We start from the raw sequence: 12,748 nt of genomic DNA on the forward strand, positions 1-12,748 counted from the left end.
GGTAGAGTAATGCCTCCAGCTTTATTTTTTTTGCTCAGCATTGCTTTGGCTATTCATGGTCTTTTGTTATATTATTCCAAATAAATGTCTGTATAGTTCTTTCCATTTCTGAGAGAAATGTCATTGGAATTTTGATGGGGATTGCATTGAATTTGTATATTATTTTGGGTAGTATAGTCATTTTCACTATATTGATTCTTCCAATCCAAGAGCATGGGATGTCTTTCCATCTTCTTGTATCCTCTCTAATTTCTCTCAGGAGTGGTTTGTAGTGCTCATTATAGAGATTTTTCACATCCTTAGTTAGCTCAATTCCTAAGTATTTTATTTTTTTGGTGGCTATTGTAATCAATAAAAATTTTTTTTAAAAAAATGATGTTTTTTGTAAGTTTTGGCTATATGGCCTTTATCAATTTAAGGAATCTTCCTTCTGTTATTGGTTTGTTGAGAGATTTAAAAATAATAATAGTAGGGGTTGGCCAGTTAGCTCAGTTGGTTAGAACACAGCCTTATAACACCAAAGTCACAGGTTCGGATCCCCATACTGGCCAGCCACCAAAAAAATAAAAAATAATAAGAACAATAAAATAAGACAGTAAAGGTGGATGGAGCAGCAGCCACAGAAGCAAATGACATGTGGCAGGACTGCATGGACAGAGCCAGCTTCAGATCTTTCCCCCAGTCCTGTGTGAAAAGCAGGAGGCATTGGCCTATCATAAGATCTCTGTGGTTGAAGAACTCTGGAAAACAGCCTTTCTGCCTTAGGGGAATTGCCACAACAATTTCATTTTCTCCTTTTCCTTGCAGTGCCCAAGACAAAGATTTTGGCCACTGGAGGGGCATCTCACAATAGAGACATCTTACAGGTAAGAGCTGGTAGTGGGGCCGTGCCCTGCAGCCTCTTCCATGTCTGTTACATCTAAGAGCCAAAGAATCAGCAGGATGGCCTGCCTCCGTTTCCACCCCTTCAGGAATGGGGAGCTCAAACCTCATAACCTCTAGGAAGCAGCTCTATTTTCTTACAGCTCACACTGTGAGCACATTCTGTCTTATTTCCAGGTGAATTCTACTGCCCTGCACAATCCACTCTGATACCAGTACTGGCCTCAGAGTCACATGGAAAGTGCCTGTCCTTCCACATGGCAAGCCTTCCAACATCTAATGCCAGCCTTGTCTTCCTGAAGGCTTCTCCCATCCTATTTAACTATTTCTGATTCTGCCACCATTCCTCTTATAACACAGTTGCCAGACTTTGTTACTGTTCTTCTGGTCCTCTATTATGCTAGACTTATATGACCAAAATTGGAATCAACGTGCAGATGTCCGACACACAGGCTATTACATCGTGGGACCATGAGGTCCTCTTATGGTGACACTGTGCATTTTTGGATGCAGCCTGAGGCTACTTTAGCTGTTCAAGTACTGTATCAACTGTTGACTTGTGGTATACCTGGCTTAGGTAAGATTCTATAGAAGCAGAGCCTGAAGTGGGAATTCTTCTATGAGTAGTTTGTTGAGAGAGTGCTACCAGGAGGAAAGGAGCGAGGGACTCAGGATAAGGCCAGGGAAGAATGGTGACAAGGATGTGGTATTGGCTAGAGTCTGTTTCAGCTCCATCCCACAAGGAGATCTGGAGCATGAATTACACAGCAGAGTTGGTTCTACCTTGGGAACTGGGAGCCAGCTGGTTGCCCTGAGGAGGGGTGATTATAATCTCCTATAAGAGGTGGCCTCTGTTCAACCAAGGTCAATTCTCTTGAGGAGAGAGTTCTGTGAGCCATTAGCAGCCAGTACTCATAGCAGCTGGGGGAGGGGTGCACACCGGTCCAGCAAAGGGTATCCAGGTGGGACATCAATGGCATCTACTACAGTATACCTGATCAAGTAAGACCCTCCCCCAAGTCTTTTCCATGTGAACTCCTCTTTATATAGCTCCTTCATTCTAAACTTTTCTAATTTATTTTTTGGTCCTAAATGTAAAACTTCATTATTATACCCATAAAATATTCCCTTGTTAGTTTGTGTTTGCTTGGGCTTATTAATATTAGTTTGATGCCCAGCTAACCCCAGCTCTAACTCAGTGCCATTTGCTAAGCCTACTTCCTAAATCTTCAGTCTTGTTTTTGATAAAATGGTTATAAAGTACAAGGACAGCCTGGAGAGCTGTGGCCCTCCACTAGGGACTTCCTCCAGGTCATCCTGCCTATGTTATCACCAGGGAAGCATGGCCAGGTGTGCTTCTTTTAAGGCTGCAGAGGTGGAATGGAAGGGATCAGAAAACATATGAGGAAGGAGAGCCTAGAAATTGCATCCCAAAATATCCATGTTCCCTCTGAGGAGTGACTCACCACAGTAAAACCTCTGTGTTCTTTTCAGGTGCTAGCAGATGTGTTTAGTGCCCCAGTGTATGTCATAGACACAGCCAACTCAGCCTGTGTGGGTTCTGCATACCGTGCTTTTCACGGTAGGTCAATGAATGGGTGACAGCTGTCCCTGGAAGTGGTTGGGGCACACTGGCTGGGCTGAGGAGGGTGGAAAGGGAGAGTGGGGTATTCCTAGTCTTTGGGGACATTGGAGTCTGGGGGGCCTTAGCTTCATTTTTCTTCCTTTCAGCAGGCAAGAATCAACCCACACCTCTGTACCATTATTGTCTACTTAAAGTGGGGAAAGGGAGGCAGAGTCTTAACTGAACGAGGCCTGGCTTTGGGGACATTGGAGTCTGGGGGGCCTTAGCTTCATTTTTCTTCCTTTCAGCAGGCAAGAGTCAACCCACACCTCTGTACCATTATTGTCTACTTAAAGTGGGGAAAGGGAGGCAGAGTCTTAACTGAACGAGGCCTGATCAGAGTCAGACTCAGCACAGGGACACTGGAAAAAGATATAGGGCATGCTTGAGGGTATGTGGGCATGGGTCTAGACAGCTGGTGACCAGGAGAGGTGGATGAAGTCCAGGGCCGTCTTTTCAGCAAGAGCAGGAAGCTGAGACAAAGGTGAAGGCTTCAGACCCAAGCAATCCAGGACCCTGGACAGCTCCACAGAGGCCCATTGCTCAGCTGTAGGCCTGGCTGAAACTCCAGTACTAAAAGAAGCTCCCCTATCTCGGAGAGTTCTGGTGGCAGCAGCACATGCCCACAAGGGTGTTCCTCCTCTAATCAGGATCAGTTTGCCCTGTCCTCTGCCTGCTCAGGGAGCTCCTCCGGCCGCCCGTGTACCTCAGGGACTTTGTCTTTCCCTCTTGTGGTTCCATTCCTTAACTTTTTACACACCTATTTAAACTTTCATCTTTCTATCAGTGTTGAGAATTAGTCAGGGAACATATCTTTTTCTTAATAATTAATCTCTTGCTCTTTTATTCTCATCCTCCCACCACATCCACTTCACCCCAGCTCATGCCACCTCCTCAATCAAGATCACTTGATTGAGAATTTAATTCCAGATTGTTATGTTTTTAATTACATTTTTCATCATACTGTCTTTTACTTGCACTTGCCTGTGAGTTTTCTTCCTTCCTTCCTTCCTTTTTTTTTTTTATAACTCCCTATAGTTTCTTTCTCCTTTATTTTTATGCTAGTTTTGTTGGAATATATAACCTAAATAAATATTTTGAGAGAATTCAGTAGTTGATGATTTTTGAGGCCTGACATGTCCAACAAGGTCTTCGTTTCACCCTCCCAAAGAATGGCTAGGTAAAGAACACTAACTAAGTTCAACATACTTTTCCTGAGAACTTTGAAAATACTGTTTCATAATCTTCTGGCCTTCACTGTTGCCGATGAGAAGCATGGGGTCCGCTTTATACTCCTACTTCTGCAGAAGTGGGAAAGGAGTTATCCTTTGGGAACTCACTGCTATGCCGCACCGTGTTTTGTTTTTATTTTCTCCTTTCTGTGCTCATTTAATTACCAAAGGGTACCTGGGGCATTGCCCTGCTCTGCCCTCCAAAACCAAAGCCTGAGCTAAATCCTAGCTCACCAGTGCCCACCCCTAGGCATATTAGCCACTTTATTTGGATATCTCTTCTTCCCAGCTAAGTCTGAGGGTGAATCTCACATTCAGCCGGTCTGTGAATATGAGTGGAGATGAGACCAGAGTCTTTTGATTAGTTTCTCTGCTGACCACCTCACCACCCATCCCATTTCCCTATGCATACAGCTCTGACCTGGAACTCTTAGCATTCGGTTAGGAAAACTGGTCCTCACATCTTCAGGGGGTCCTCCTTCACTCTTGGTAGCGGCGTATTTCCCTGTCAATCTAGTACTACTGCTTAAATCGCCTAGAAAATCCTCATTATTTCTTGCCCACCTATGGCAACCTTCCCTCTTTTTTAGCCCTGCTACTCATTTTCTTGGTGAGTATTTATTGAGTGCCTCCTGTATGCCAGACAGTGTGGTAGGCACCAGGGCTACAATGGTGACCCAGAAAAACATAATCTCTGGCCTCATGGAATTTACAGCTCAGCAAAGGAGGGACACTAAACGAATCATCACCCAAATATATGGTCATAAATTGTGAAAAGTGCTTTGTGGAAAAGCAGATGGTGCTTAGGGCTGGAGGGTCAGGGAGGACCCCCCGAACAAGTGATGTTCTCAGCTGCAACTTATCTGAGGAGAAAGGAATAGGTGCATGAAGACGAGAAAGAAGAACATTCCACACAGTGAAAAGGCGCTGAGGCAGAGTGAGTTGATGAAGACCAGTGTGGCTAGAATGTGGTGAGAGGTGGGGAGTGGGACAGCATGAAGGAGGAAGGGCGGTCAGGCCCTCCCCTTCTCTTTTATGGCAGGGTTAACTGGCTGATGCCACAGTGAGCAAAACAAACTAGGCCCCTGCTGAAGAGAGACCTGCACTTGAAGTTTTTCTTTCTTCTTCTTTTTTAATGACCTTATTTAGGCACAATTTATATGACATAAAAATCGCCCATTTTAAGTATGCAATTCAATGATTTTTAGTAAGTTTACTGAGTTTTGCAACCATGACCACAATCCAGTTTTAGAACATTTTATCACCCCAGCAAGATCCTTTGAACTGCTTATGGTTGACATCTTCATTTGCAACGTGCACTTACGTGAAATGACCTTTCCCTTCTAGGCCTTGCAGGTGGAATGGATGTGCCCTTTTCAGAGGTTGTGAAGTTAGCTCCAAATCCCAGACTAGCTGCTACCCCAAGGCCAAGAGCTTCTCAGGTGAGAGACTGTCAGAATTTGATCATAACATTTGCATTCTGAAAGTTGACTAGGTTCTTTTTTCCAAAAAGATAAGTTTTTCTTTGTCACCTACATTAAACTTGATGTGGTCATCTAAAGGGGAAATCCTACCTCTTTTGAAATTATCAAGAGAAATGGAGCAAAAGAAGGCAGGTTGTCAACTGGAACTCACAGATACTGCTGATTTTATAGCCAGGAGTCAGAGCAATTGCTGGGCATATCTTTTTGCTCTGTGTGGTGGTCCCCTCCATGTTGCTGAGCTATAGAAGCCACTGAAAGACTCTGTCACTGAAGCAGAAGACCTTCTGGGTTTTTAGCACTAAATCTCAAGTCTGGATCCAAGATAGCTGTGTAGTCAGCAGGCCAGGAATTCCCTATGAAGGCAGACCCCACATGTAGCAGGTTGGCTTCTCCAGAAAGCAGAGTCTGAGATGTAGGCTAAGATGTGGAAGGTTTATTGAGGCGTGCTGTTGGGACCCACACCTGTGTAGGGAAAAGGAGGAGCCAGGATGAACAGAGGGAGAAGATGACCTGCAGCACAAACTCATGGAGCCCTCGGCCAGTCCTGCAAGAAGTTCTGAAACTGGGATGAGCCTTTAGAGTTTTACCCAGTTGGGCTGAGGGGGCCGGGTCTTTGTACCCCATGTCAATCAGTCACTGCATGCAGGCCACCTCAGGATGGGGTGAGGCTGCTTTCTATAGCTGAAGCCATCCCAAAAGGGGGCTGTCAGCTGAGGGTTGTCTGCCAGCAGCAGAATGAGAATATGTTCTTCATTCCTGAAGGTGAATCTGGATGGGACACAGCATCCACCACACCACTGTACCTGTTTGCAGAAGGTTCTTGCAGCCCAGGAACAGGAGTGGGTGCATTTTGTAAGGAACTGTGAAAGGTCTGAGATTTACCTAACTTGCAAGCTAACAAGTGAGCCTGCCACAGTTTCAGAGATGCAGGCAGAAGACATGAGACTCCTGGGTCACAGACAAAGGGCTTTATTACTCATGGTACATCAGGTAGCATGAGATTCATGCTTGCATCAGTTTCCCGTGGCCCCCAAGTTCCACAGGGTGATGCCGAATGGGCCAGGTAGATGCTGTGCACATAATGTCTGTGTCACAACTGAGGGATCCCGAGCTTAGGAAAATCCCAACCTTATAAAGGAACTGCAAGTAACCCTGTCCAACCTTTGCCCCCAAAGGAGACATTATCTTTATTACCCTTGTCAGCAAACAAATTATTCCCTCTGCCTTGGAGAGAAACAACATCTATGTCTCTGTGCTTTGTAAGCATCCTTGAAAAGATAGTCTGAAACAAAACCTGCCACAAGACTTCTAGAAATGCCATGGAGAATTGTCTCCCAAATATCATGGAAGCAGGAGCTCATGCTTTCCAGGTGACCAGGCAAACGACACACATAGGCATGCCCAAGCTTCTGTTCTTTTTCTGTCACGTGTCCTTATGTTTGAGAGGCCACTGAATGCAGTGGAAAGATCTTACATTGAGATAAAGGGCATCAGGGTTCTGATTCTTATTCTGCCTCTCCTTCATCATGGGATCTTTGCGTGACCTTGAGCATAATTCCTCATCTCCAAACCTCTGTTTCTTGATCTGTGAAGTGGGTACAAAATCTGTCCTACCTACTTTTAACCTCATTGTGAGGCTTAAAAAGAATCCCTGACCAAAATGATTTTATTATATAATAGAAAGTCAGGACGTGGTATTGGTTCAGTGTTTCAGCACCAGGGCCCTGGGTAATGTTCCCCGCAATTCCTCAGATCAGCGATAGGAACATCATGCGAGCAACTTATGTCATGCTAAGTTTTCTGGTAGTCTCATTTTTTAAAAATATAAACAAATAAAAAGAAACAGGTAAGATTAATTTTAATAATATATTTTATTTAATCCCAAATATTGCCATTTCAAGAGGTAATCGATTTAAGAAATTACAAATGCGATATTTTATATTCTTTTTTCTGTATGAAACTTTTATATGAAATTTGGTGTGCATCTGATACTCATAGTTCTAGACATGTTTCCAGTACACAAAGGCACACGTGGTTGTGGCTGCTGTATTGGATAGCGCAGCTCTGGATGTGCTCCAAATGGTCACAGGACGTCTGCAGCTGCTCCACATGTCATGTCCTCACACAGCTGTCTTCAAAGTCAGGAATCAGAGGGTGGCATTGGGCAGAGGGTCTTTTCTCACACACTTCTTGCTTATCAGGGAGAGAAACACTGGTCTCTTGCCCTCACACATCCTCCCCCTACCCCCAGCAGACTGCCACTTGGTCATATGGTTAGCCCTGTTGTAACAAAGTCTGGGGTAGGGTCTGGCCCTTCCATCTTCAGCAAGGGACAAGGTAACTGGGGAAATCTTTAGGGCAGCCAACCTCTTTATAGGAAGCAAATACTCGGTGGTATGTGCGCAGCCACTCTCCCTGGCTTGCCCAGGACTGAAATGACTAATAACCCATGGAACCCTTCATCATCAGACTCTTTATCATCAAACCATGTAGCCTCAGAATCCTTCTTGACAGCAGGGTGCAAGCAGTGACAGTCTGTGATTGCTGGCCTAAATGACCTATTTGCAGACCGGATTTCTGGAATGGACTGTAAACTTGAGAGCAGGACCACATCCTCTGTTTTCTCTCTATGGCACCTACAGCAGTGCTTGTGCTCAAGTGGAAACTGAGAGCAGTAATAGTGTTTTCTCCATTGGCTCAGGTGAACATGGAATTTCCTCCATGGGGAGAAGGCAGAGCCCCCTTACCTGTGTTCTCTGACTCCTTAATGTTCAGTCCAGGGTGGGACAGCCTCAGACCCCTGTAAAGCTAGGGCTTACAGACCCTTCGAGTCTGTTGCACAGATTGGGTTACAAACCCTCCACACGCAGGTCTTTGAGCTAGGTAATAGAAAAAAAAGGTTCTGGGAGCCGTAGGTATAGAAAAATGAATGGGTTTTATTCAGATCTAGGGCAACTATCCTAGTGGCTTCTCTGAGAGTTCTGAGAAGCACTGTGGATCAGAGCTGTTAGTCTTTTATACTTAAGTCCACAACCCTGGACACCTAGGTGCCCACACACAACTTACATTAAGTAGTAACAAGGAACACATGAGGATATTTACAGCAAATGCTCAGCAAGGTTCTGAACATCTGAGGGGCCCTGACATTTTCCTATTTTTCCCAACAACCCCTCTCCTGTGGGCCTCATTATAAAGGGCTACCAAGGGCTGGTTAGTTAGCTCAGTTGGTTAGAGCACACTGTTACAACACCAAGGTCAGGGGTTCAGATCCCCATACTGGCGAGCTGCTCCCCCCCCAAAAAAAGGAGAAGGGGGCCCTGTTATGCTTTGCTGTATTTTACTCATGTTGTCTGTTCCCAAGTACTTCACAGATGAATGGTTCACATGGTGGAACCAGTACATCAGTTATATCATCCTCATTTGGGACAAAAAATTTTATCCCCTAATCCCTCACAGGCAGCTCAGACTCATCATGTACTTAGAAACCAGTAGGCTCCTTCTCTCTTATTCTCTCTGACAGCCTGAAAAAACATCCCTGAGCTTTCTCAAACAGAGCAGCTCCAGCTGCACCAAGAATAGGCCCTGGTTGCATATCTTTTATTAAAATACTTGACTTTGGAGCTAATTAAGCCAGATTAAGAAGGAATGGGATTGCCATGAGTTCCTAGTTGTGTTTACTTGTGAGTCCCAAGAAAATTTGGGTTCCTTGCTCTTAAATGTGGCTTGTCTTTAAGACAACATGTGCTCTCACCTGAAGTGCACCTGTGTTTCTTAGGCAAGACTTAACAGCCACAGGCGAAAACTGCTTAAAGGAAAGGAAAAAAGGAATGAAGGGTAAGAATGTGGGATTGTGTTTCTCTCTGGTCCTTTTTCCCTTGTTGGTTTTGGTTGTGGTTTATTACACAGCACTGTGTATTTTATAGCTCACTTCTTTTAAAATTCCACATTACAACATATTTTCATTCTTAAAAAAATGCACATACATGTCATTTTTATGACTGTATAGTATTCTGTCTGGCTAAGGAACCAAATTTACTTGAGCATTTTACATGTCTTACAGCAGTTGCTTCTAGTTTTTTGATTATAATTAGCCTTCTGTGGGTAAAGCTTTAACAAAACCCTTTCTATTCTGCATGAGAATTTGATGATTGTTTAACTTTGTAGCTCTGTTTCCCTTGACACCTAATAAAAATGGAATATCTACAATGTTACTAGACGGCCTTGCTTATGTTTAAATGGCCTTTGCTTGGGAAACTGCATCTGGACTAGGAAAATGGTAAATACCTTGTAGGAAGTCTGACTTAAGGCTTCCCTGAGTGCAGTGACTCCTCCTGGGCATGTCTCTTGCCTATGGAGTTGTTACAACGGATATACCTGTGGGGCATGAGGTTTTGAAGCCAGGCAGGTTTTTGAACCTGTACGATGTGGTTCTCAACTCCTTGTGCCTGAACTGTATCCCGGGGTGTGGGGGGAGTAAGGAGGCAAAGAGACCCTCTCCTGGAGCTGTGTGAACAGCTGTATGGAACACCGCATGGTCTCCTATTGAAGAGGAGCACCTGCAGCCAACAGGCTGTGTTTCTCCCATCTGCCCTCTGAGGGCCAAGGTGTGACCCATGGTAGTCTTAGGAGTCTGAACGTTTAGTGCTGTCTAAGAAGACTCTTGGTGGGCTTGGCACCCTACATTTAGGATTATTTCCTTAGGAGAGCTTCACAGAAATACAGTAACTAGGTCACAGGCTATGGACTCCTTAATACAGATATAAAGTTGAGTTCATTTACAAAGGGTTGTACCACCAACTTTCACCAGCTGTGCAATGAGACAGTCATTTCCAGATGCTCTCACTAGAATTTTTTAAACTATTGTAGATTTGATTTAAAAATTGGTTTCTTTTCATAGTTTACAGTTTTAAAAGATCTTAGTCTATTTGTTTGAGAACTACTAGCATTTCCTCTTTTGCTAATTGATGCTTCCTTTCTTTTTGCTCAGCAAAGAAAAAGTTAAGTTGCAAGTAAATGGGATGTAAAAATTTTGAATTGCAAGTTATAACCAGATGTAGGAGGCACCGTCCCTTCCCCCCATTCTAACCTGCTTTCTACACCTCTAGGTCTATGAGGCCATCCTCCCCCGGTACGCCAAACTTGAGCAGAGAATCTTGTCCCAGACCTGGGGGCTTCCAGAGTGAATTCTGCAGGCCAGGCACCCCTGCTGCTCCTGCCTGCCCAGACTCACCAATCCCACTTGGAGACATGGCCCTAGACATCAAGGATCCTCTTCCTTGTCCTGAGCAGCTCTGCCTGCCTGCCTATGCTGACTCTTTGGAGTACCCCAGCCCTGAATCCACCCTCAGTACATCTTCGTGAAGATAGATGGGGGCTTGTGCCCCTGTGCCCTTGTGCCCCAGGGCAGGAAAGCATCTCTTCTTGCCTGACTTTCATCCCAGAAGACAGGATAACACTGAGTCCAGAATATGTCAAATAAAAATTGTGACTTTTTCCCTTTCAAAGGCAGAATTAAAGCTCATCTGGGGACCTAAATCAGCAGAATGGAGGAATCAAAGCCCTCCCCCACCTCCTGACCACAGTCTGTCCCTTTCTCCAAGCCTGATTCTTTGGCCACTCCTCCCCAAACCATGACCCACCCCCCTATACCTTGACCCCACTGTTCGTCCTCTCCCACACCCCAGACCTCACAGCCACTTTCCTCCGCAAACCCAAGCCTCCCAGATGTTCCTGCCCTCTTCGTTTCAGCTCTCTGAGGCACTGCCCCCAGTGTCTTCTCTTGTCTGCTCCATGCCCACCCCATTCTACATGCCCTAACCCTTCTCTCCTTTCAGCATATGTCCTCTCCCTCCTTGACCTCTCCTCCCTCCCCACACCCACCTGGTGTAACTCACCACCTTCCACACAAACAAACCCATCGGGCCTGGTGGGCCACCTCCTGTGCCCTCCTTTCAGCTCCACCACAGGCTGCCTGACTCCTGGGCTCACCAGATCACTTGGGGGGTTGTCTCCCAGGTGGTACAATTTAGGGCTTTCTCTCTCTTATTGCAGTTCACTTGTTGAAGAAATTGTGTAATTTCTCTGGGAGAATTTCCCAAATCCTGGATTTCTTTTTTATTTTGGAGTGGCTGAAAAGTTGCGATTCTCACTTTCAGTTTTATTCCTTTATTTGTATAGGTGGTGAGTTCCTTTTTCTTTCCTCTCCATCCCTCCTGTTTTACTTTATACCTCTCTATTCCTTGCTCAAATTATTGCAAAAGCCTTTCTAGGAAGTCCTCTGTGATCTGACTCCTGCAAAATCCTCCAGATTTTTCTTCTGTCACAGGCACTTTCAAATTAGGACTCCAGTTAGACTGTGGTCTTACCCAGAGTGACAAAATGCTGCAGACAGGTCAAGGCCTGGTGGGTCAGAGCAGTGGCTAGTGGGAAGTCAAAAAGAAAGGGCTTAGAAAATGAGTGGGATGAGAGGCATCACTTCTGATAGAGGTGAAGCCATCCTACAGGGAGTGATGTTTCTTGGAGGTTTGGTATATGAAATGGGGAAAAGGAAGCCAGAAGCTAAAGGTAACAGCCCATCGGATACAACAGCAGTCCAAGATTTAGAAGAAAACAGACCACCCTCCTATTACAACCTAGACATTACTTGTTAAAGAAATTTTACATATTGACCAACAGAAAAGGGCTCTTTTGGACCACAAAACAGAGTAAATGTTAACATAACACTCCAACATGAATTTTAAAATAAACAAACAATTGTGGATATGAAAGAATGCCACAGATCAGAAATTCAAAAACTCAGAATAAAAATGAAAAAGCAACAAACATATGTGAAAAGACAACTGACCAAGCTTGGGAAAGAATTTTAACAAAAAGATAAAATTATCACAGATAGGAAGACTAAATTACAACATATCCAAATGAAGATAGATATGACCTCAGGTATGGTATGGCATGGAGGAGGTAGGAACAAGAAAAATGAAGACAACAAAACAATATAAAGGTAGAGTTGAAAAAGCATAGAAAAAAAATGATAGATAAGAAGATAGGCAAAGAAAAGACAACACAGGTAAAACTGGGCCCCTGAAGACAGAAGATAGGACAATGGGACAGAATTAATATTTAAAACTTTACCCAAAAGAAATTTCTGAAAACAAAAGAAGACCTGACACTATCTCTTTAAAGGGTCTTTCTTATTACTTGGAAAACAATTTTTTTTGGCAACTGGCTGGTGTGTACTTGGAAAATTGACCCAGAATTATCAACTTTGAGACATATCCTAGTGAGTTATTATACTTTGAAGATAAAGAAAAAAGCTATCCAGGCCTCCAGGCCAAAAGACCTACTTACTCTCTTATACAGGAAAGAAATCAGGTTGGTGTCAGACTTTCCAACAAAGCAAGAAAGCAGTGAAACAACATTTTCAAGAAACTCAAAGAAAGTATGAACTAAAGATTTTGTATCCAGCTAAGCTGTCCTTTAAGTATCAAGGATATAGAAAAAAGTTGTAATCATGCAAAACTCAGGGA

At 44.1% G+C, this 12,748-nt stretch overlaps 1 protein-coding gene across 1 annotated transcript in view; it reads left to right on the forward strand.

Moving 5' to 3' along the window:
* XYLB (xylulokinase homolog (H. influenzae)) overlaps positions 1-11,106 on the forward strand; it is a 60,851-nt gene extending 49,745 nt beyond the window's left edge. Inside the window, exons 16-19 of the mRNA XM_008567162.1 lie at positions 808-866; positions 2,377-2,464; positions 5,086-5,180; positions 10,328-11,106. Coding sequence (XP_008565384.1) covers positions 808-866; positions 2,377-2,464; positions 5,086-5,180; positions 10,328-10,405 — 320 coding nt within the window. The 3' untranslated portion in view covers positions 10,406-11,106. The remainder of the gene's footprint in view (positions 1-807; positions 867-2,376; positions 2,465-5,085; positions 5,181-10,327) is intronic.
* Positions 11,107-12,748: the final 1,642 nt, after the last annotated feature.

Source organism: Galeopterus variegatus, unplaced genomic scaffold (assembly GCF_000696425.1).
Source record: "Galeopterus variegatus unplaced genomic scaffold, G_variegatus-3.0.2 Scaffold300, whole genome shotgun sequence".
Classification (NCBI taxonomy): Eukaryota; Metazoa; Chordata; class Mammalia; order Dermoptera; family Cynocephalidae; genus Galeopterus; species Galeopterus variegatus.